At 41.5% G+C, this 23,604-nt stretch overlaps 2 protein-coding genes across 3 annotated transcripts in view; one reads left to right on the top strand and one right to left on the bottom strand.

Annotated features, from left to right (window-relative positions):
* LOC134856178 (xylosyltransferase 2-like) overlaps window positions 1-23,604 on the top strand; it is a 90,617-nt gene that overhangs the window by 14,417 nt on the left and 52,596 nt on the right. For both annotated transcript variants that reach the window (XM_063872544.1, XM_063872545.1), the window contains exons 6-8: window positions 6,514-6,722; window positions 7,818-7,976; window positions 8,382-8,529. In XM_063872544.1, the coding sequence (XP_063728614.1) occupies window positions 6,514-6,722; window positions 7,818-7,976; window positions 8,382-8,529 (516 nt within the window). The remainder of the gene's footprint in view (window positions 1-6,513; window positions 6,723-7,817; window positions 7,977-8,381; window positions 8,530-23,604) is intronic.
* On the bottom strand, window positions 1,659-3,256 carry LOC134856179 (uncharacterized). Its single transcript, XM_063872546.1, has 3 exons — window positions 3,034-3,256; window positions 2,423-2,705; window positions 1,659-1,819 (listed from the first exon to the last, which is right to left on the bottom strand). Exons 2-3 carry the CDS (start codon window positions 2,649-2,651, stop codon window positions 1,692-1,694), a joined length of 357 nt encoding a protein of 118 aa, XP_063728616.1. The 5' UTR covers window positions 2,652-2,705; window positions 3,034-3,256; the 3' UTR covers window positions 1,659-1,691.

The raw sequence follows: 23,604 nt of genomic DNA on the forward strand, positions 1-23,604 counted from the left end.
TTTTCATCAAGGTTTAGATTACATGCGCTCTGTTTTAAATATGAAATATGCAATACTTGGGTTGCGTCGACTACTTCGGTCAATCGAAAGTCAATGTGTAGCATGCCGTAAAAGCAAAGGAAGTACCATCCAGCCAGTTACCTCCGATTTACCTGTCGAACGTCTCAGGTATAAGCAACCACCCTTTAATCATACGGTTGTGGATTACTTTGGACCGCTTTACGTTCCGGTTTGCTGAAGCACTGAAAAGAGATGGGGATTTCTTTATACTTGCCTCACCACCAGGGCTGTACACCTTGAGATTGTACCATCTCTGGACACTAATTCTTGTGTCATGGGCCTTGAACGGTTCATTGCGCGTCGTGGTACACCAAGCACAATCTGGTCGGATAACGGCACGAACTCCGTTGGTGTGGAAAAGGAATTACTTGCCTGCATCAAGAGCTGGAATGGCATTGCTCCGACCATTTTTGCACACAAAGGTGTTGCTTGGAAATGTAACTCGCCAGGCGCACCCGATCATGGCGGCTCCTGGGAGCGCCTCGTCCGAAGCGTGAAGCGCGTGCTTTACGATATACGAGGCAGTAGGTGAGTCACGGAAGAGGTGTTAGGAACAACACTCTGCTTAGTTGAGCAGGCTTTGAATTCGAGGCCAATCACTCCAGTTAGTACTGATTCACGTGAGTTAGAAGCGTTAACCCCAAACCACTTTTTGCTTGGACAACATGCCACAAGCTTTCCTTCGCTTTTACCTGGGGAGCACTTCGACCACAAGAAAACTTACGTGCGAGCGCAGTCATATGCTAACACGATTTGGTCTCGTTGGCTTCGAGAATATGTTCCCTCACTGAATAAGCGTGTCAAGTGGCACACTCATTCTGACTCCACTCTTAAGACAGTCGATCTCGTGTGGGTGATTGAGACCGATAGTCAGCGTGGGTACTACCCTCTCGCCCGAATCGTCAAGTTAAACTACGGACAGGACGGTTGCGCTCGATCCGCCCTTGTTAAGACCGCAATCCGTGAAGTCACTCGGCCGACAGTTAAGCTTGCTCCGGTTCTTCCTTCTTCAGGGGGGGGGGGGGGGGGGGAGGATTTTGCAACGCAAATGTAAGCGAGAGTATAAATGCATATAAAACCAAGTTGAAATGTATATGCCATTTGTCAGTAGAAATCATGAATGCTTAATTTTAACTCATGAATGAGAGCGTGGAGTTTTGAAGCAAAAAAACAACCCAAATACTGACCAATAATCAGACCAATGCAATGTCCCCACGTTTTCTATCAGGTTATTCGGTTTCTAAAATCAAATCGGCTACTTCCGGCACTGCAGAGGTATCATATTGGGCGAATCTCGTGGCTACTAGAGCTTTTATTGTTTTAAAAGAAGACTTGTTTGTTTACTAAAAAACTTGCAACCGTGATGGGGTTGGTTTGCCTTGACACGAGCTGTATTGTTATATTTTAAATTAAATTTATTGTCTCTAATTGATTGACAGCTTGAACAGTGAAATTAGCAAGGCTCTTTTTCCTTTCCACACCTCCCATTTGAAACGCTTTCATGGCGTAACAATTGGTTTTACTTGTTAAGGAGTGCATACCAATTATGCGTAGACTTTGTCTGCTGAAATGTCTGCAGAATTTTCAGGTTTAGAGAAGAGGAAAAAGAACCTTAAGCAACTAAGTGTAGTTTAGCAGTTGGGTGCTTTTGTGGTGGTCGTGTTGAGTTCGTAATCCGTCTCACTTTCAATCTCATCTAGTGGAATTGAGGTATTCTCCGCTTTCTTCAGATATTCACATGCTTCCAGACATTCTGCCTCTAATCACATACAGTTTTTGCCATTGTAGGGTTCTTTTGTTCCTACGTTGGTTTTCTCTTAAATTAGGTGTACACTAGCTTGTTTAAAACGGCTTAAAGTTGCAATAAAAAAACGTCAGCGCGAACCAGTACAACAATTCAACGTCAGCAACAATTCTTACATCTGATTTCAATTCCATTGCTAGATGAAGCTGAAATCTTGCGTGTTGCTCAGATAATTAATCACACATCCCTGTTTCAACCAAGTTCCCTGAGAAGCCTTAGTTTTTATGCAAACTCGTACTTAATTATAATACAAACTCAAAACGTTTTATGTTTTGAGAGGGAAAAATTGAGTTTTTTACCGGTAAATGAAAAATTGCCCTGTCTTAAGTTGCTTTGAAATTTGTTGCTCAAGTTAATAATTTGGGGAAATAGATTTTTCTTTCAAACCCTTTTTGAAATTAATTTTTGCAATCCGAGTCAGACTAGAAAGGTTCTTACTTAAGACCAAACTGGATCCAAGATGTAGGTTGTACCTGAATTAGGGCGAGAAACAGTTGGTGCTGACTCTTTGTGTGGCAACGGGGGGGGGGGGGGGCAAGTGAGTAGTATCTCATGTACCTTTGCGGTATTGGTTCTTTTTGAAGATGGAGAAGCAGTCTGTGAGAATACACTTGTTGAACTCCTCCTCCCACATCCAGAACTGTGTCCCTTCACAGGGTATTCTGCGCCCATCGAACTCACACGGCAAGTCAATCTCCGTCATGCCATTCCTCCCGCCCACCACTTCCACGCAAATGAGCAGCACAACAGCCACAATTAACATCCCACTAGTCCACTCTCCACTCATAACCAGCACAAGTTAACTACTTAAATCACCAGGCAAACTTGAGCAGTCTAGTAGCTGCGCAAAATGCAAACACTTCGCAAAAGTTGTTCAAGTCCCCGAGATATGACTGACATTTGCTAGAGGCTGCGCCCACACCTTGTTTGCTTTTCATTTCCACTTTTTCAAAATATTATTTTTTGATTCCATAACAGAATCGAGTGAAAAATTGCGTCCAAAATTGTCGGAATAATAATGCCATTAACATTTTCATGACACCAGAATTTGACATTTGAAAAAAAACTTAAGTTCTGGGCCAGTTTTATTGTGAATACAAGATATGCGTCTTGCAATGTGACTATTTGAACAACTATCTTTTCATATGCTATCTTTCATCTATGCTTGCATTTCGCGTTCGTCCGTTGTTGTTTTTCAGCAGAATTATAAATAATAGATATAATTGAACAGCAACGATCAATTGTACTCTGTTGTGTGTTTTTGTTCTTTTTGGAAGAATAAGGACAGACTGAATGTGGGAGCATAGCTTCTCCATCATGTGTCCATCTGTATAGCCAGGTCAGCCCATTACACTCTCAATGCACTCACATAGTGGCATGAATTTGGATAGAAGAGAACGAAATGGACAAATGAGTTTCCACAGTACAGTTAAGTGCAGTTGGACATTTCGGTCAAGTAAAATATTCGAAAACGTTTCTGATCTCTGGAGAAAAGGTTTCCCTCATACTTTAAGTGCTATTTGGCAGAGTATTGATACAACATATTAGCTGGTGTTTACCCATTTCACTTTGAGTCGAAGCTCTCCTGAGTTTGTCTGCTCTTAATTCAAATTGTGTTTGCATTTTTCGCAATTGGTCTTCCTTATTACACAACGAGCTTCAGCGAGTTCAATGTAGTCGTACGACTATTCTTTTTCCAACCTAAGTCGCCACTCTTGGTGACATTTTTTGACCTGGCTGCTTTGGCAGTTTGATAGCATGCCTGCAGTGACAAACTTGAGATTGAAATTGATTTTTATGCAGATAATGTAATATAGAAATTGATTTACGATAGCCCATTTAGATACGTACATGGATTTCGAATGGACTAAATGGATTTATACGTAAGAAAGAAATCAATTTTATTGCAGTGGATTTAAATGGACTTTCGAAAGGTTGTGAAAATCTGCATAATCTCAACAAAACTGATTCAACTTAACTCTTTTTTTGTTAAGCAAATTTGAGTATTCAAGAAAATCTCCATCAGAGCTACAGGGAGCAAGAGCCACTCGAGCAAAGTTTTTAACCGCAAACTATTGCGTTTAAGGGATTCCTTCCCAAATTGTGCAAAAGTAAGGGTTCCCCTCGCAGTGAGATGTAAAATTATGTAAAACTTATTCAAATGTCACTTTCATTATCAACATTCCAGGCTCATTTTTGTTAGGCAAATGACCCATAAATAAAATTTTTAAAATCAGAAAATTTTTTTTGGTGCAGAAAATTTACATACTAATTATCCTCGTAGTTTTTTTCAGGCCAAACATCAAAACAAAAGTCAATCGAAAAGCAAACGTTAAAATTTTTTTCCACTATTTCTCTATGGTTCGATAGTTTCGGAAATCTGAATATAACCCAGCCACTGAGGGTGTTTTATTTGGTTTACCCTCAGTGCCGGTCCCAAGCCTGGATAAATGGGGAGGGTTTCACGTCAGGGAGGGCATCCGGTGTGTAAAACCCCCGCTTCACTTAACTATGACAGCACAAAACCAGCCAATGGCCCTCAGTCCCCAGCGGCCCTTAAATGGGCAGAGGATGCTAAGAGTCCCTGGGTTAAACAGCCGTACACACGATCATAGAGAAGGACTCAAGTTGAAGGTGTGTACTGTAAACGTGGGTACAGTAAGACCTCAGGTACAGTAGAGGTCAGCGAGTTCTGCTACCTGGGGAACATGCTGCACTCTGAAGGAGGAGCTGAAAGAGCTGTCAGACACAGGATCTACGTTGCTTGGTTTAAGTGGAGGGAACTGAGCAGCTTGCTATGCAATGCCACCGTCCCTATGAAGCATCGGGCAAGGGCATTAAGTACCTGCATACGCTCAACCATCTTGTATGGAGCTGCAACATAGGCACTCACACATAGAGAAGAACAGTTATTATAGAGATGTGACCGCCGGATGCTCAGAATGGTCTGCAATGTGTCGCTGTCAGACCGAATGCCAAGCTCAGAAACCCTCAGAAGATATGGTCTAGAGGATATTTTGCTGGTCATAACGAAGCGAAGATTGACTTGGTTTGGCTACATCCACAGAAGACAAGATAAAGATAACCCGCTAAGGAAAATCTTGCACACAGAGGCACCAGGTCGCAGACCAAGAGGATGACCCAAGAAAACCTGGAAAGAGTGCCTCAAGCAAGATATGGCAGCCACTGGTGTACACGAGACTGCAGCTGAATACCGAGCTGAATGGAGAGCTGTCATAACCGTCTAACCTCTTTAGAAGGGACAAGAAGACGCTAAAAGGAAATGTAATGTAATGTATAGGCATTAAGTCTCAAATTTTGTTACACGAAAGGCTTTGATTCTCGGAAATGTCAATTTTTTGTTGACCGTGTTTTGGACTTTTCTCGATAAGCATCCTGCCGAGTTTGGTATCATACTGGTTTAATCGATCCAACAGTTTGTTAACCTTATAATTTCGTTTGCTCAGTTTCTTTTAGATAAAGTTATGGCCTTTAAACAAGTGAAAATTTCAAAGTTGGACTGTTTTTGAAAGTTTTTTTACTCGACTCGAAAATACCATGTCAGTTCTCAGGTTAGCGTTCAATTTAGAAACCCGCTTTTGGAAATCTTACCCATTTCACTGGCCACGACCTGCATTTAGGAGAAAAAAGTTAACGATTTTGGACAGCCAAGTTTATGAATTTTTACCGCTTTTCAGAAACTTCTAGATTTTTTTGAAAACTAGCCTACAAATCTGAGATGAAAATTCCAATCAGAAGAAGCGGTTGCGCGATTTTTTCCTGCAGAAACGGCTCTTTATTAATTTTTTTTACGAAAAAGGTTAGTTCTTTGAGAAATTTCATAAATCTCAACAATTTTCACTCTTCTGATTTGTTTCAGTTGAGAAACAATTGAGGTTTTTGTAATAAGTCTAATTGGCTCTTTCTCCTTTTACCCCCACCTGAAAATTTTTACATGTAAATTTGTTGACCACATTGTCCGATTGTTATGAAAATTTACATGCAGACTAATAAGGCCACGGCAAACATATTTGGTCTTCATACTCAACCTCGTAAAACCACTCGTTACACTAATAAGTTGAAACTGGCGTGAGGTGAGGGGAAAACGAAAAAGAGCCGTCTAATTTTATAAATTACGCATTTCGTCCGGCATCAGTATGACAATTTCAAAGAATATCGATTGGTTGCCTCCAGCTTTATGTGAGCCCTGGGTCTCTTTCATCGAGACATGAATGTTTTGTTTCACCTAGTTTTTTTCATCGTTTCTCGTTTTTTTTTCGAATTATGCTTTTTCATGATTGTGTTCTATCGCAAGTGGCGCGGAGCTCCGCTTCGCCTCTCTGTTTGAATAATCAGTTGAAACAATTAGCTCAACTTATTCAGCACATGCGCAGATATTCGTATGCTTCGTTTGGAATGTGAGTTAGTCTTTTGTTACCAAACTCCGCAATACTGTTCGTAATGCCCAAAATTTCAGTTTTCTTAAGGATTTTTTTTCAACAAATTTTGTACAGGGATTGCCTGAAAAGGTTTATTAAGTTTGTATGACAACATTTTTTCCAAGATGTCTTGTACCTTATCGTATGAAACGCCTTGTCGTTGAATGAATGTCCTTACGGGTTCTATTTTCAATTTGGTTGTGTATTTAGGACTCGGAGTATCTGCACTCCTACCTGTCCCAGCTGGTGGCCCGCTTTGGCTCCCCTGGCAACATCCGACTGATGAAGAGCAGGTTCCAGACTCTGTGGGGCTCCTCACACCTGCTGCTGATGCAGCTCGCTGGTTACCGGGAGGCCACCACCTTCTGGCCCCAGACTGACTTCGTCATCAACCTCAGCGAGAGCGACGTCCGCATCAGGTCTACCAATTCACTCCATAGAAACAAGTTGAACTTCCACATGCTAACTGTCCATTTCAGGAACCATGGGTGTCAGAAGGGCTTGATTGGTTGAATAAAACCACCATCAAATTACTGAGCTAAAAAGTAGAACTCTATTTCACGCTGAACAAACCAAAAGCGCTGCGTTAAAACATCGATCGGGATAGCTTGAACTAGATATGGCACCAACGATGGTCACGTTTCTTCTAAAACTTCTGAAGTTAATTGAAAGCGAAGCCTTGTTACTCCTAACTGTCGCTCAGCATGCCAACAAAACAGACTTCATCTCACCTTTGCTCTAAACTCTCTACAATCCAATTTTAAAATTTCACCAGGAGAAATTATCTGAACATTAACAGACTTTTCAAAATATGCAATGCGATCTCAGAACAGATTGACGCTATGACAAAACCATATGACGCGCTTTGGACCGAAGTAAGAAAGCACGATTGAATGTCATACTGCATGCATAATGTCCCTGATCTGCTATTCGTTTTAGTTTATGAAGTTCATAAAAATGAAGAAACCAGCTTGCACGTTAAAAAATAATTATTTTTTCTCCAATTAGTGTTCTCATTCTCATAAACTAGTCACTGTTCTTCAGTAAGCAACTCGGCTCACAAAACTGCAAGAAAATTGACCTTGCGTTTTTATGATAGTGGTAAAGCACTCGTCGTCTAGTGGTGAAGCCTAAGTGGTACGTGAAGTGAATTGTTTTTGTTCACGCATGTTTTCGCGATTAAATGTAGTTTCATTGTCTTTTTGACTGAACAAGCTACTATAGTGCAAGCTACAAAGTTGATGGAGACAAAAATTGCTCCGAATTTTACAGGCTCTCTCATGATGCTATTTGATGCTATATGATACGGAACAATATATCGATGGTTATTTCGAGTTGCACAGCAGCTAAATTATCTTAGAACTTCTTTTACCCATTGATTCAGTTTTTTCTCACTTTATTATTCGAAAACAAAACAAAACAAACTTCCCAGACGCCCTTTGTGTCATTTACCATTTGTGTCCTTCCCTCACCCCCTCCTTCCTCTAGTTTATGTCATACATGTGTCTGTTTAGACCGGTGGATGAGCTGGAGGGGATGTTGAGTATGAACAGAGGCATGTCATTCATCACTGGGATGAAGGCGGTAGCCAGGAGTCAGTTCATGAAAAGACAGGGAGTGAACCAGACATTCTACCAGTGCGACGGACACATGTTCAGACTGTCTGCCAGGAGGTACGCTCCCATCAATTCATGCAAACTACATGCAAACTGCTGATGAATTACCAAACACTCATTACTATACCTTCTCAGTAAGCCTAATGACACTGGCAACGCTTCAGCTATTTATTAAACGGAAAAAACTAAATGGGTCCAAGAAAACTATTGAAATTGAAATATTGAAATTTTCAAGCAGTGAAGACAGATAAACTGTCCATAAAAGAATCGTGAAGAATTTCATTTCGGTTGACAAATTTGTATAGAAAATCCAAAAAAGTAACAAAATGAATTGTGATTGCTTCTGTCTGGCTGAAATTTAACTATGATTTAGCAAATTTGTCTGTTTATTCTGTAAACGTTTGAACATTCATTGTTTGAATAGTTTTCACTGACTACATTAAATGTAACGAGTGTGTTTAGGGTACCGTATGGAGTTCGATTCTCAGGGGGCAGTGACTGGTTCGTGTTGGCACGCAACTTCATAGACTACTTGCTACATGCTCCCCCCGAGGACCAACTGGTGGACCCCCTTAGCAGATTCTACTCTTTCTCACTACTCCCCTCCGAGGTACAATCACAACTATTCTACTCTTTCTCACTACTCCCCTCCGAGGTACAATCACAACTATTCTACTCTTTCTCACTACTCCCCTCCGAGGTACAATCACAACTATTCTACTCTTTCTCACTACTCCTCTCCGAGGTACAATCACAACTATTCTACTCTTTCTCACTACTCCCCTCCGAGGTACAATCACAACTATTCTACTCTTTCTCACTACTCCCCTCCGAGGTACAATCACAACTATTCTACTCTTTCTCACTACTCCCCTCCGAGGTACAATCACAACTATTCTACTCTTTCTCACTACTCCCCTCCGAGGTACAATCACAACTATTCTGCTCTTTCTCACTACTACCCTCCGAGGTACAATCACAACTATTCTACTCTTTCTCACTACTACCCTCCGAGGTACAATCACAACTATTCTACTCTTTCTCACTACTCCCCTCCGAGGTACAATCACAACTATTCTACTCTTTCTCACTACTCCCCTCCGAGGTACAATCACAACTATTCTACTCTTTCTCACTACTCCCCTCCGAGGTACAATCACAACTATTCTGCTCTTTCTCACTACTACCCTCCGAGGTACAATCACAACTATTCTACTCTTTCTCACTACTACCCTCCGAGGTACAATCACAACTATTCTACTCTTTCTCACTACTCCCCTCCGAGGTACAATCACAACTATTCTACTCTTTCTCACTACTCCCCTCCGAGGTACAATCACAACTATTCTACTCTTTCTCACTACTCCCCTCCGAGGTACAATCACAACTATTCTACTCTTTCTCACTACTCCCCTCCGAGGTACAATCACAACTATTCTGCTCTTTCTCACTACTACCCTTCGAGGTACAATCACAACTATTCTACTCTTTCTCACTACTCCCCTCCGAGGTACAATCACAACTATTCTACTCTTTCTCACTACTACCCTCCGAGGTACAATCACAACTATTCTACTCTTTCTCACTACTCCCCTCCGAGGTACAATCACAACTATTCTACTCTTTCTCACTACTCCCCTCCGAGGTACAATCACAACTATTCTGCTCTTTCTCACTACTACCCTCCGAGGTACAATCACAACTATTCTACTCTTTCTCACTACTACCCTCCGAGGTACAATCACAACTATTCTACTCTTTCTCACTACTCCCCTCCGAGGTACAATCACAACTATTCTACTCTTTCTCACTACTCCCCTCCGAGGTACAATCACAACTATTCTACTCTTTCTCACTACTCCCCTCCGAGGTACAATCACAACTATTCTGCTCTTTCTCACTACTACCCTTCGAGGTACAATCACAACTATTCTACTCTTTCTCACTACTCCCCTCCGAGGTACAATCACAACTATTCTACTCTTTCTCACTACTACCCTCCGAGGTACAATCACAACTATTCTACTCTTTCTCACTACTACCCTCCGAGGTACAATCACAACTATTCTACTCTTTCTCACTACTCCCCTCCGAGGTACAATCACAACTATTCTACTCTTTCTCACTACTACCCTCCGAGGTACAATCACAACTATTCTACTCTTTCTCACTACTACCCTCCGAGGTACAATCACAACTATTCTACTCTTTCTCACTACTCCCCTCCGAGGTACAATCACAACTATTCTACTCTTTCTCACTACTCCCCTCCGAGGTACAATCACAACTATTCTACTCTTTCTCACTACTCCCCTCCGAGGTACAATCACAACTATTCTGCTCTTTCTCACTACTACCCTTCGAGGTACAATCACAACTATTCTACTCTTTCTCACTACTCCCCTCCGAGGTACAATCACAACTATTCTACTCTTTCTCACTACTCCCCTCCGAGGTACAATCACAACTATTCTACTCTTTCTCACTACTCCCCTCCGAGGTACAATCACAACTATTCTGCTCTTTCTCACTACTACCCTCCGAGGTACAATCACAACTATTCTACTCTTTCTCACTACTACCCTCCGAGGTACAATCACAACTATTCTACTCTTTCTCACTACTCCCCTCCGAGGTACAATCACAACTATTCTACTCTTTCTCACTACTCCCCTCCGAGGTACAATCACAACTATTCTACTCTTTCTCACTACTCCCCTCCGAGGTACAATCACAACTATTCTGCTCTTTCTCACTACTACCCTTCGAGGTACAATCACAACTATTCTACTCTTTCTCACTACTCCCCTCCGAGGTACAATCACAACTATTCTACTCTTTCTCACTACTCCCCTCCAAGGTACAATCACAACTATTCTACTCTTTCTCACTACTACCCTCCGAGGTACAATCACAACTATTCTACTCTTTCTCACTACTCCCCTCCGAGGTACAATCACAACTATTCTACTCTTTCTCACTACTACCCTCCGAGGTACAATCACAACTATTCTACTCTTTCTCACTACTACCCTCCGAGGTACAATCACAACTATTCTACTCTTTCTCACTACTCCCCTCCGAGGTACAATCACAACTATTCTACTCTTTCTCACTACTCCCCTCCGAGGTACAATCACAACTATTCTACTCTTTCTCACTACTCCCCTCCGAGGTACAATCACAACTATTCTGCTCTTTCTCACTACTACCCTTCGAGGTACAATCACAACTATTCTACTCTTTCTCACTACTCCCCTCCGAGGTACAATCACAACTATTCTACTCTTTCTCACTACTACCCTCCGAGGTACAATCACAACTATTCTACTCTTTCTCACTACTCCCCTCCGAGGTACAATCACAACTATTCTACTCTTTCTCACTACTCCCCTCCGAGGTACAATCGCAACTATTCTACTCTTTCTCACTACTCCCCTCCGAGGTACAATCACAACTATTCTACTCTTTCTCACTACTACCCTCCAAGGTACAATCACAACTATTCTACTCTTTCTCACTACTCCCCTCCGAGGTACAATCACAACTATTCTACTCTTTCTCACTACTACCCTCCAAGGTACAATCACAACTATTCTACTCTTTCTCACTACTACCCTCCGAGGTACAATCACAACTATTCTACTCTTTCTCACTACTCCCCTCCGAGGTACAATCGCAACTATTCTACTCTTTCTCACTACTCCCCTCCGAGGTACAATCACAACTATTCTACTCTTTCTCACTACTCCCCTCCGAGGTACAATCACAACTATTCTACTCTTTCTCACTACTACCCTCCGAGGTACAATCACAACTATTCTACTCTTTCTCACTACTCCCCTCCGAGGTACAATCACAACTATTCTACTCTTTCTCACTACTCCCCTCCGAGGTACAATCGCAACTATTCTACTCTTTCTCACTACTCCCCTCCGAGGTACAATCACAACTATTCTACTCTTTCTCACTACTCCCCTCCGAGGTACAATCACAACTATTCTACTCTTTCTCACTACTCCCCTCCGAGGTACAATCACAACTATTCTACTCTTTCTCACTACTACCCTCCGAGGTGCAATCCCAACTATTCTACTCTTTCTCACTACTACCCTCCGAAGCTCAATCACAACTATTCTAGTCTTTGTAACTATTACCCTCCGAGGTACAATCACAACTATTCTACTCTTTTTCACTACTACCCTCCGAGGTACAATCACAACTTGTCTACTCTTTCTCACTACTACCCTCCGAGGTACAATCACAACTATTCTACTCTTTCTAACTACTCCCCTCCGAGGTACAATCGCAACTATTCTACTCTTTCTCACTACTACCCTCCGAGGTACAATCGCAACTATTCTACTCTTTCTCACTACTACCCTCCGAGGTACAATCACAACTATTCTACTCTTTCTCACTACTACCCTCCGAGGTGCAATCCCAACTATTCTACTCTTTCTCATTACTACCCTCCGAAGCTCAATCACAACTATTCTAGTCTTTGTAACTATTACCCTCCGAGGTACAATCACAACTATTCTACTCTTTTTCACTACTACCCTCCGAGGTACAATCACAACTTGTCTACTCTTTCTCACTACTACCCTCCGAGGTACAATCACAACTATTCTACTCTTTCTAACTACTCCCCTCCGAGGTACAATCGCAACTATTCTACTCTTTCTCACTACTACCCTCCGAGGTACAATCGCAACTATTCTACTCTTTCTCACTACTCCCCTCCGAGGTACAATCACAACTATTCTACTCTTTCTCACTACTACCCTCCAAGGTACAATCACAACTATTCTACTCTTTCTCACTACTACCCTCCGAGGTACAATCACAACTATTCTACTCTTTCTCACTACTCCCCTCCGAGGTACAATCGCAACTATTCTACTCTTTCTCACTACTCCCCTCCGAGGTACAATCACAACTATTCTACTCTTTCTCACTACTACCCTCCGAGGTACAATCACAACTATTCTACTCTTTCTCACTACTCCCCTCCGAGGTACAATCACAACTATTCTACTCTTTCTCACTACTCCCCTCCGAGGTACAATCGCAACTATTCTACTCTTTCTCACTACTCCCCTCCGAGGTACAATCACAACTATTCTACTCTTTCTCACTACTCCCCTCCGAGGTACAATCACAACTATTCTACTCTTTCTCACTACTCCCCTCCGAGGTACAATCACAACTATTCTACTCTTTCTCACTACTACCCTCCGAGGTGCAATCCCAACTATTCTACTCTTTCTCACTACTACCCTCCGAGGTACAATCACAACTATTCTACTCTTTCTCACTACTCCCCTCCGAGGTACAATCGCAACTATTCTACTCTTTCTCACTACTCCCCTCCGAGGTACAATCACAACTATTCTACTCTTTCTCACTACTCCCCTCCGAGGTACAATCACAACTATTCTACTCTTTCTCACTACTCCCCTCCGAGGTACAATCGCAACTATTCTACTCTTTCTCACTACTACCCTCCGAGGTACAATCACAACTATTCTACTCTTTCTCACTACTACCCTCCGAGGTGCAATCCCAACTATTCTACTCTTTCTCACTACTACCCTCCGAAGCTCAATCACAACTATTCTAGTCTTTGTAACTATTACCCTCCGAGGTACAATCACAACTATTCTACTCTTTTTCACTACTACCCTCCGAGGTACAATCACAACTTGTCTACTCTTTCTCACTACTACCCTCCGAGGTACAATCACAACTATTCTACTCTTTCTAACTACTCCCCTCCGAGGTACAATCGCAACTATTCTACTCTTTCTCACTACTACCCTCCGAGGTACAATCGCAACTATTCTACTCTTTCTCACTACTACCCTCCGAGGTACAATCACAACTATTCTACTCTTTCTCACTACTACCCTCCGAGGTGCAATCCCAACTATTCTACTCTTTCTCACTACTACCCTCCGAAGCTCAATCACAACTATTCTAGTCTTTGTAACTATTAACCTCCGAGGTACAATCACAACTCTTCTACTCTTTTTCACTACTACCTCCGAGGTACAATCACAACTAGTCTACTCTTTCTCACTACTACCCTCCGAGGTACAATCGCAACTATTCTACTCTTTCTCACTACTACCCTCCGAGGTACAATCACAACTATTCTACTCTTTCTCACTACTCCCCTCCGAGGTACAATCACAACTATTCTACTCTTTCTCACTACTCCCCTCCGAGGTACAATCGCAACTATTCTACTCTTTCTCACTGCTACCCTCCGAGGTACAATCACAACTATTCTACTCTTTCTCACTACTACCCTCCGAGGTACAATCACAACTATTCTACTCTTTCTCACTACTACCCTCCGAGGTACAATCGCAACTATTCTATTCTTTCTCACTACTCCCCTCCGAGGTACAATCACAACTATTCTACTCTTTCTCACTACTCCCCTCCGATGTACAATCGCAACTATTCTACTCTTTCTCACTACTACCCTCCGAGGTACAATCACAACTATTCTACTCTTTCTCACTACTACCCTCCGAGGTACAATCACAACTATTCTACTCTTTCTCACTACTACCCTCCGAGGTACAATCGCAACTATTCTACTCTTTCTCACTACTCCCCTCCGAGGTACAATCACAATTATTCTACTCTTTCTCACTACTCCCCTCCGAGGTACAATCGCAACTAATCTACTCTTTCTCACTACTACCCTCCGAGGTACAATCACAACTATTCTACTCTTTCTCACTACTACCCTCCGAGGTACAATCACAACTATTCTACTCTTTCTCACTTCTACCCTCCGAGGTACAATCACAACTATTCTACTCTTTCTCACTACTCCCCTCCGAGGTACAATCACAACTATTCTACTCTTTCTCACTACTCCCCTCCGAGGTACAATCGCAACTATTCTACTCTTTCTCACTACTACCCTCCGAGGTACAATCACAACTATTCTACTCTTTCTCACTACTACCCTCCGAGGTACAATCACAACTATTCTACTCTTTCTCACTACTACCCTCCGAGGTACAATCGCAACTATTCTACTCTTTCTCACTACTACCCTCCGAGGTACAATCACAACTATTCTACTCTTTCTCACTACTCCCCTCCGAGGTACAATCACAACTTTTCTACTCTTTTTCACTACTCCCCTCCGAGGTACAATCACAACTATTCTACTCTTTCTCACTACTACCATTCGAGGTACAATCACAAATATTCTACTCTTTCTCACTACTACCATTCGAGGTACAATCACAACTATTCTACTCTTTCTCACTACTACCCCCCGAAGCTCAATCACAACTATTCTACTCTTTCTAACTACTACCATTCGAGGTACAATCACAAATATTCTACTCTTTCTAATTACTACCATTCGAGGTACAATCACAAATATTCTACTCTTTCTCACTACTACCATTCGAGGTACAATCACAATTATTCTACTCTTTCTCACTACTACCCCCCGAAGCTCAATCACAACTATTCTACTCTTTCTCACTACTACCCTCCGAGGTACAATCACAACTTTTCTACTCTTTCTCACTACTCCCCTCCGAGGTACAATCACAATTATTCTACTCTTTCTCACTACTACCATTCGAGGTACAATCACAACTTTTCTACTCTTTCTCACTACTCCCCTCCGAGGTACAATCACAACTATTCTACTCTTTCTCACTACTACCATTCGAGGTACAATCACAACTATTCTACTCTTTCTCACTACTACCCTCCGAGGTACAATCACAACTATTCTACTCTTTCTCACTACTACCATTCGAGGTACAATCACAAATATTCTACTCTTTCTCACTACTGCCATTCGAGGTAAATCACAACTATTCTACTCTTTCTCACTACTACCCCCCGAAGCTCAATCACAACTATTCTACTCTTTCTAACTAGTACCATTCGAGGTACAATCACAAATATTCGACTCTTTCTCACTACTACCATTCGAGGTACAATCACAAATATTCTACTCTTCCTCACTACTACCATTCGAGGTACAATCACAAATATTCTACTCTTTCTCACTACTACCATTCGAGGTACAATCACAACTATTCTACTCTTTCTCACTAATACCCCCCGAAGCTCAATCACAACTATTCTATTCTTTCTAACTACTACCATTCGAGGTACAATCACAAATATTCTACTCTTTCTCACTACTACCATTCGAGGTACAATCACAACTATTCTACTCTTTCTCACTACTACCCCCCGAAGCTCAATCACAACTATTCTACTCTTTCTAACTAGTACCATTCGAGGTACAATCACAAATATTCTACTCTTTCTCACTACTACCATTCGAGGTACAATCACAAATATTCTACTCTTTCTCACTACTACCATTCGAGGTACAATCACAAATATTCTACTCTTTCTCACTACTACCATTCGAGGTACAATCACAACTATTCTACTCTTTCTCACTAATACCCCCCGAAGCTCAATCACAACTATTCTATTCTTTCTAACTACTACCCCCCGAGGTACAATCACAACTTTTCTACTCTTTCTCACTACTCCCATCCGAGGTACAATCACAATTATTCTACTCTTTCTCACTACTACCATTCGAGGTACAATCACAACTTTTCTACTCTTTCTCACTACTACCCTCCGAGGTACAATCACAACTATTCTACTCTTTCTCACTACTACCATTCGAGGTACAATCACAACTATTCTACTCTTTCTCACTACTACCCTCCGAGGTACAATCACAACTATTCTACTCTTTCTCACTACTACCATTCGAGGTACAATCACAAATATTCTACTCTTTCTCACTACTGCCATTCGAGGTAAATCACAACTATTCTACTCTTTCTCACTACTACCCCCCGAAGCTCAATCACAACTATTCTACGCTTTCTAACTAGTACCATTCGAGGTACAATCACAAATATTCTACTCTTTCTCACTACTACCATTCGAGGTACAATCACAAATATTCTACTCTTCCTCACTACTACCATTCGAGGTACAATCACAAATATTCTACTCTTTCTCACTACTACCATTCGAGGTACAATCACAACTATTCTACTCTTTCTCACTAATACCCCCGAAGCTCAATCACAACTATTCTATTCTTTCTAACTACTACCATTCGAGGTACAATCACAAATATTCTACTCTTTCTCACTACTACCATTCGAGGTACAATCACAACTATTCTACTCTTTCTCACTACTACCCCCCGAAGCTCAATCACAACTATTCTACTCTTTCTAACTAGTACCATTCGAGGTACAATCACAAATATTCTACTCTTTCTCACTACTACCATTCGAGGTACAATCACAAATATTCTACTCTTTCTCACTACTACCATTCGAGGTACAATCACAAATATTCTACTCTTTCTCACTACTACCATTCGAGGTACAATCACAACTATTCTACTCTTTCTCACTAATACCCCCCGAAGCTCAATCACAACTATTCTATTCTTCTAACTACTACCATTCGAGGTACAATCACAAATATTCTACTCTTTCTCACTACTACCATTCGAGGTACAATCACAACTATTCTACTCTTTCTCACTACTACCCTCCGAGGTACAATCACAACTATTCTACTCTTTCTCACTACTACCCTCCGAGGTACAATCACAACTATTCTACTCTTTCTCACTACTACCATTCGAGGTACAATCACAACTATTCTACTCTTTCTCACTACTACCATTCGAGGTACAATCACAAATATTCTACTCTTTCTCACGACTACCCCCCGAAGCTCAATCACAACTATTCTACTCTTTCTGACTACTACCATTCGAGGTACAATCACAAATATTCTACTCTTTCTCACTACTACCATTCGAGGTACAATCACAACTATTCTACTCTTTCTCACTACTCCCCTCCGAGGTACAATCACAACTATTCTACTCTTTCTCACAACTACCCTCCGAGGTACAATCACAACTATTCTACTCTTTCTCACTACTCCCCTCCGAGGTACAATCACAACTATTCTACTCTTTCTCACTACTCCCCTCCGAGGTACAATCACAACTATTCTACTCTTTCTCACTACTACCCTCCGAGGTACAATCACAACTATTCTACTCTTTCTCACTACTACCCTCCGAGGTACAATCACAACTATTCTACTCTTTCTCACTACTACCCTCCGAGGTACAATCACAACTATTCTACTCTTTCTCACTATTACCCTTCGAGGTACAATCACAACTATTCTACCGTATGGAGTTCTCACTACTACCCTTCGAGGTACAATCACAACTATTCTACTCTTTCTCACTACTCCCCTCCGAGATACAGTCACAACTATTCTACTCTTTCTCACTACTACCCTCCGAGGTACAATCGCAACTATTCTACTCTTTCTCACTACTACCCTCCGAGGTACAATCACAAATATTCTACTCTTTCTCACTACTGCCATTCGAGGTAAATCACAACTATTCTACTCTTTCTCACTACTACCCCCCGAAGCTCAATCACAACTATTCTACTCTTTCTAACTAGTACCATTCGAGGTACAATCACAAATATTCTACTCTTTCTCACTACTACCATTCGAGGTACAATCACAAATATTCTACTCTTCCTCGCTACTACCATTCGAGGTACAATCACAAATATTCTACTCTTTCTCACTACTACCATTCGAGGTACAATCACAACTATTCTACTCTTTCTCACTAATACCCCCCGAAGCTCAATCACAACTATTCTATTCTTTCTAACTACTACCATTCGAGGTACAATCACAAATATTCTACTCTTTCTCACTACTACCATTCGAGGTACAATCACAACTATTCTACTCTTTCTCACTACTACCCCCCGAAGCTCAATCACAACTATTCTACTCTTTCTAACTAGTACCATTCGAGGTACAATCACAAATATTCTACTCTTTCTCACTACTACCATTCGAGGTACAATCACAAATATTCTACTCTTTCTCACTACTACCATTCGAGGTACAATCACAAATATTCTACTCTTTCTCACTACTACCATTCGAGGTACAATCACAACTATTCTACTCTTTCTCACTAATACCCCCCGAAGCTCAATCACAACTATTCTATTCTTTCTAACTACTACCATTCGAGGTACAATCACAAATATTCTACTCTTTCTCACTACTACCATTCGAGGTACAATCACAACTATTCTACTCTTTCTCACTACTACCCTCCGAGGTACAATCACAACTATTCTACTCTTTCTCACTACTACCATCCGAGGTACAATCACAACTATTCTACTCTTTCTCACTACTACCATTCGAGGTACAATCACAACTATTCTACTCTTTCTCACTACTACCATTCGAGGTACAATCACAAATATTCTACTCTTTCTCACGACTACCCCCCGAAGCTCAATCACAACTATTCTACTCTTTCTGACTACTACCATTCGAGGTGCAATCACAAATATTCTACTCTTTCTCACTACTACCATTCGAGGTACAATCACAACTATTCTACTCTTTCTCACTACTCCCCTCCGAGGTACAATCACAACTATTCTACTCTTTCTCACAACTACCCTCCGAGGTACAATCACAACTATTCTACTCTTTCTCACTACTCCCCTCCGAGGTACAATCACAACTATTCTACTCTTTCTCACTACTCCCCTCCGAGGTACAATCACAACTATTCTACTCTTTCTCACTACTACCCTCCGAGGTACAATCACAACTATTCTACTCTTTCTCACTACTACCCTCCGAGGTACAATCACAACTATTCTACTCTTTCTCACTACTACCCTCCGAGGTACAATCACAACTATTCTACTCTTTCTCACTACTACCCTTCGAGGTACAATCACAACTATTCTACCGTATGGAGTTCTCACTACTACCCTTCGAGGTACAATCACAACTATTCTACTCTTTCTCACTACTCCCCTCCGAGATACAGTCACAACTATTCTACTCTTTCTCACTACTACCCTCCGAGGTACAATCGCAACTATTCTACTCTTTCTCACTACTACCCTCCGAGGTACAATCACAACTATTCTACTCTTTCTCACTACTACCCTTCGAGGTACAATCACAACTATTCTACCGTATGGAGTTCTCACTACTACCCTTGGAGGTACAATCACAACTATTCTACTCTTTCTCACTACTCCCCTCCGAGATACTGTCACAACTATTCTACTCTTTCTCACTACTACCCTCCGAGGTACAATCACAACTATTCTACTCTTTCTCCCTACTACCCTTCGAGGTACAATCACAACTATTCTACTCTTTCTCACTACTACCCTTCGAGGTACAATCACAAATATTCTACCGTATGGAGTTCTCACTACTACCCTTCCAGGTACAATCACAACTATTCTACTCTTTCTCACTACTCCCCTCCGAGATACAGTCACAACTATTCTACTCTTTCTCACTACTACCCTCCGAGGTACAATCACAACTATTCTACTCTTTCTCACAACTACCCTCCGAGGTACAATCACAACTATTCTACTCTTTCTCACTACTCCCCTCCGAGGTACAATCACAACTATTCTACTCTTTCTCACTACTACCCTCCGAGGTACAATCACAACTATTCTACTCTTTCTCACTACTACCCTCCGAGGTACAATCACAACTATTCTACTCTTTCTCACTACTACCCTCCGAGGTACAATCACAACTATTCTACTCTTTCTCACTACTACCCTTCGAGGTACAATCACAACTATTCTACCGTATGGAGTTCTCACTACTACCCTTCGAGGTACAATCACAACTATTCTACTCTTTCTCACTACTCCCCTCCGAGATACAGTCACAACTATTCTACTCTTTCTCACTACTACCCTCCGAGGTACAATCGCAACTATTCTACTCTTTCTCACTACTACCCTCCGAGGTACAATCACAACTATTCTACTCTTTCTCACTACTACCCTTCGAGGTACAATCACAACTATTCTACCGTATGGAGTTCTCACTACTACCCTTGGAGGTACAATCACAACTATTCTACTCTTTCTCACTACTCCCCTCCGAGATACTGTCACAACTATTCTACTCTTTCTCACTACTACCCTCCGAGGTACAATCACAACTATTCTACTCTTTCTCCCTACTACCCTTCGAGGTACAATCACAACTATTCTACTCTTTCTCACTACTACCCTTCGAGGTACAATCACAAATATTCTACCGTATGGAGTTCTCACTACTACCCTTCCAGGTACAATCACAACTATTCTACTCTTTCTCACTACTCCCCTCCGAGATACAGTCACAACTATTCTACTCTTTCTCACTACTACCCTCCGAGGTACAATCACAACTATTCTACTCTTTCTCACAACTACCCTCCGAGGTACAATCACAACTATTCTACTCTTTCTCACTACTACCCTTCGAAGTACAATCACAACTAGTCTACTCTTTCTCGCTACTACCCTCCGATGTACAATCACAACTATTCTACTCTTTCTCACTACTCCCCTCCGAGGTACAATCACAACTATTCTACTCTTTCTCACTACTAACCTTCGAGGTACAATCACAACTATTCTACCGTATGGAGTTCTCACTACTACCCTTCGAGGTACAATCACAACTATTCTACTCTTTCTCACTACTCCCCTCCGAGATACTGTCACAACTATTCTACTCTTTCTCACTACTACCCTCCGAGGTACAATCGCAACTATTCTACTCTTTCTCACATTTACCCTCCGAGGTACAATCACAACTATTATACTCTTTCTCACTACTACCCTTCGAGGTACAATCACAACTATTCTACTCTTTCTCACTACTACCCTTCGAGGTACAATCACAACTATTCTACCGTATGGAGTTCTCATTACTACCCTTCCAGGTACAATCACAACTATTCTACTCTTTCTCACTACTCCCCTCCGAGATACAGTCACAACTATTCTACTCTTTCTCACTACTACCCTCCGAGGTACAATCACAACTATTCTACTCTTTCTCACAACTACCCTCCGAGGTACAATCACAACTATTCTACTCTTTCTCACTACTACCCTTCGAAGTACAATCACAACTAGTCTACTCTTTCTCGCTACTACCCTCCGATGTACAATCACAACTTTTCTACTCTTTCTCACTACTCCCCTCCGAGGTACAATCACAACTATTCTACTCTTTCTCACTACTAACCTTCGAGGTACAATCACAACTTTTCTACCGTATGGAGTCCTCACTACTACCCTTCGAGGTACAATCACAACTATTCTACTCTTTCTCACTACTCCCCTCCGAGATACTGTCACAGCTATTCTACTCTTTCTCACTACTACCCTCCGAGGTACAATCACAACTATTCTACTCTTTCTCACAACTACCCTCCGAGGTACAATCACAACTATTCTACTCTTTCTCACTACTACCCTTCGAGGTACAATCACAACTATTCTACTCTTTCTCACTACTACCCTTCGAGGTACAATCACAACTATTCTACCGTATGGAGTTCTCACTACTACCCTTCCAGGTACAATCACAACTATTCTACTCTTTCTCACTACTCCCCTCCGAGATACAGTCACAACTATTCTACTCTTTCTCACTACTACCCTCCGAGGTACAATCACAACTATTCTACTCTTTCTCACAACTACCCTCCGAGATACTGTCACAACTATTCTACTCTTTCTCACTACTACCCTCCGAGGTACAATCACAACTATTCTACTCTTTCTCACTACTACCCTTCGAGGTACAATCACAACTATTCTACTCTTTCTCACTACTACCCTTCGAGGTACAATCACAACTATTCTACCGTATGGAGTTCTCACTACTACCCTTCCAGGTACAATCACAACTATTCTACTCTTTCTCACTACTCCCCTCCGAGATACAGTCACAACTATTCTACTCTTTCTCACTACTACCCTCCGAGATACTGTCACAACTATTCTACTCTTTCTCACTACTACCCTCCGAGGTACAATCACAACTATTCTACTCTTTCTCACAACTACCCTCCGAGGTACAATCACAACTATTCTACTCTTTCTCACTACTACCCTTCGAGGTACAATCACAACTATTCTACTCTTTCTCACTACTACCCTTCGAGGTACAATCACAACTATTCTACCGTATGGAGTTCTCACTACTACCCTTCGAGGTACAATCACAACTATTCTACTCTTTCTCACTACTCCCCTCCGAGATACTGTCACAACTATTCTACTCTTTCTCACTACTACCCTCCGAGGTACAATCGCAACTATTCTACTCTTTCTCACATTTACCCTCCGAGGTACAATCACAACTATTCTACTCTTTCTCACTACTACCCTTCGAGGTACAATCACAACTATTCTACTCTTTCTCACTACTACCCTTCGAGGTACAATCACAACTATTCTACCGTATGGAGTTCTCACTACTACCCTTCCAGGTACAATCACAACTATTCTACTCTTTCTCACTACTCCCCTCCGAGATACAGTCACAACTATTCTACTCTTTCTCACTACTACCCTCCGAGGTACAATCACAACTATTCTACTCTTTCTCACAACTACCCTCCGAGGTACAATCACAACTATTCTACTCTTTCTCACTACTACCCTTCGAAGTACAATCACAACTAGTCTACTCTTTCTCGCTACTACCCTCCGATGTACAATCACAA

The sequence above is a fragment of the Symsagittifera roscoffensis genome, unplaced genomic scaffold (assembly GCF_963678635.1).
Source record: "Symsagittifera roscoffensis unplaced genomic scaffold, txSymRosc1.1 SCAFFOLD_25, whole genome shotgun sequence".
NCBI lineage: Eukaryota > Metazoa > Xenacoelomorpha > Acoela > Convolutidae > Symsagittifera > Symsagittifera roscoffensis.

Coding starts and splice junctions, on each gene's coding strand:
- LOC134856179 (XM_063872546.1), bottom strand. CDS start 2,651: ATGAGTGGAGAGTGGACTAGTGGGATGTTAATTGTGGCTGTTGTGCTG. Junction 1,820..2,422: donor AAAGAACCAATACCGCAAAG/GTACATGAGATA, acceptor GTATGTGATTAG/AGGCAGAATGTCTGGAAGCA.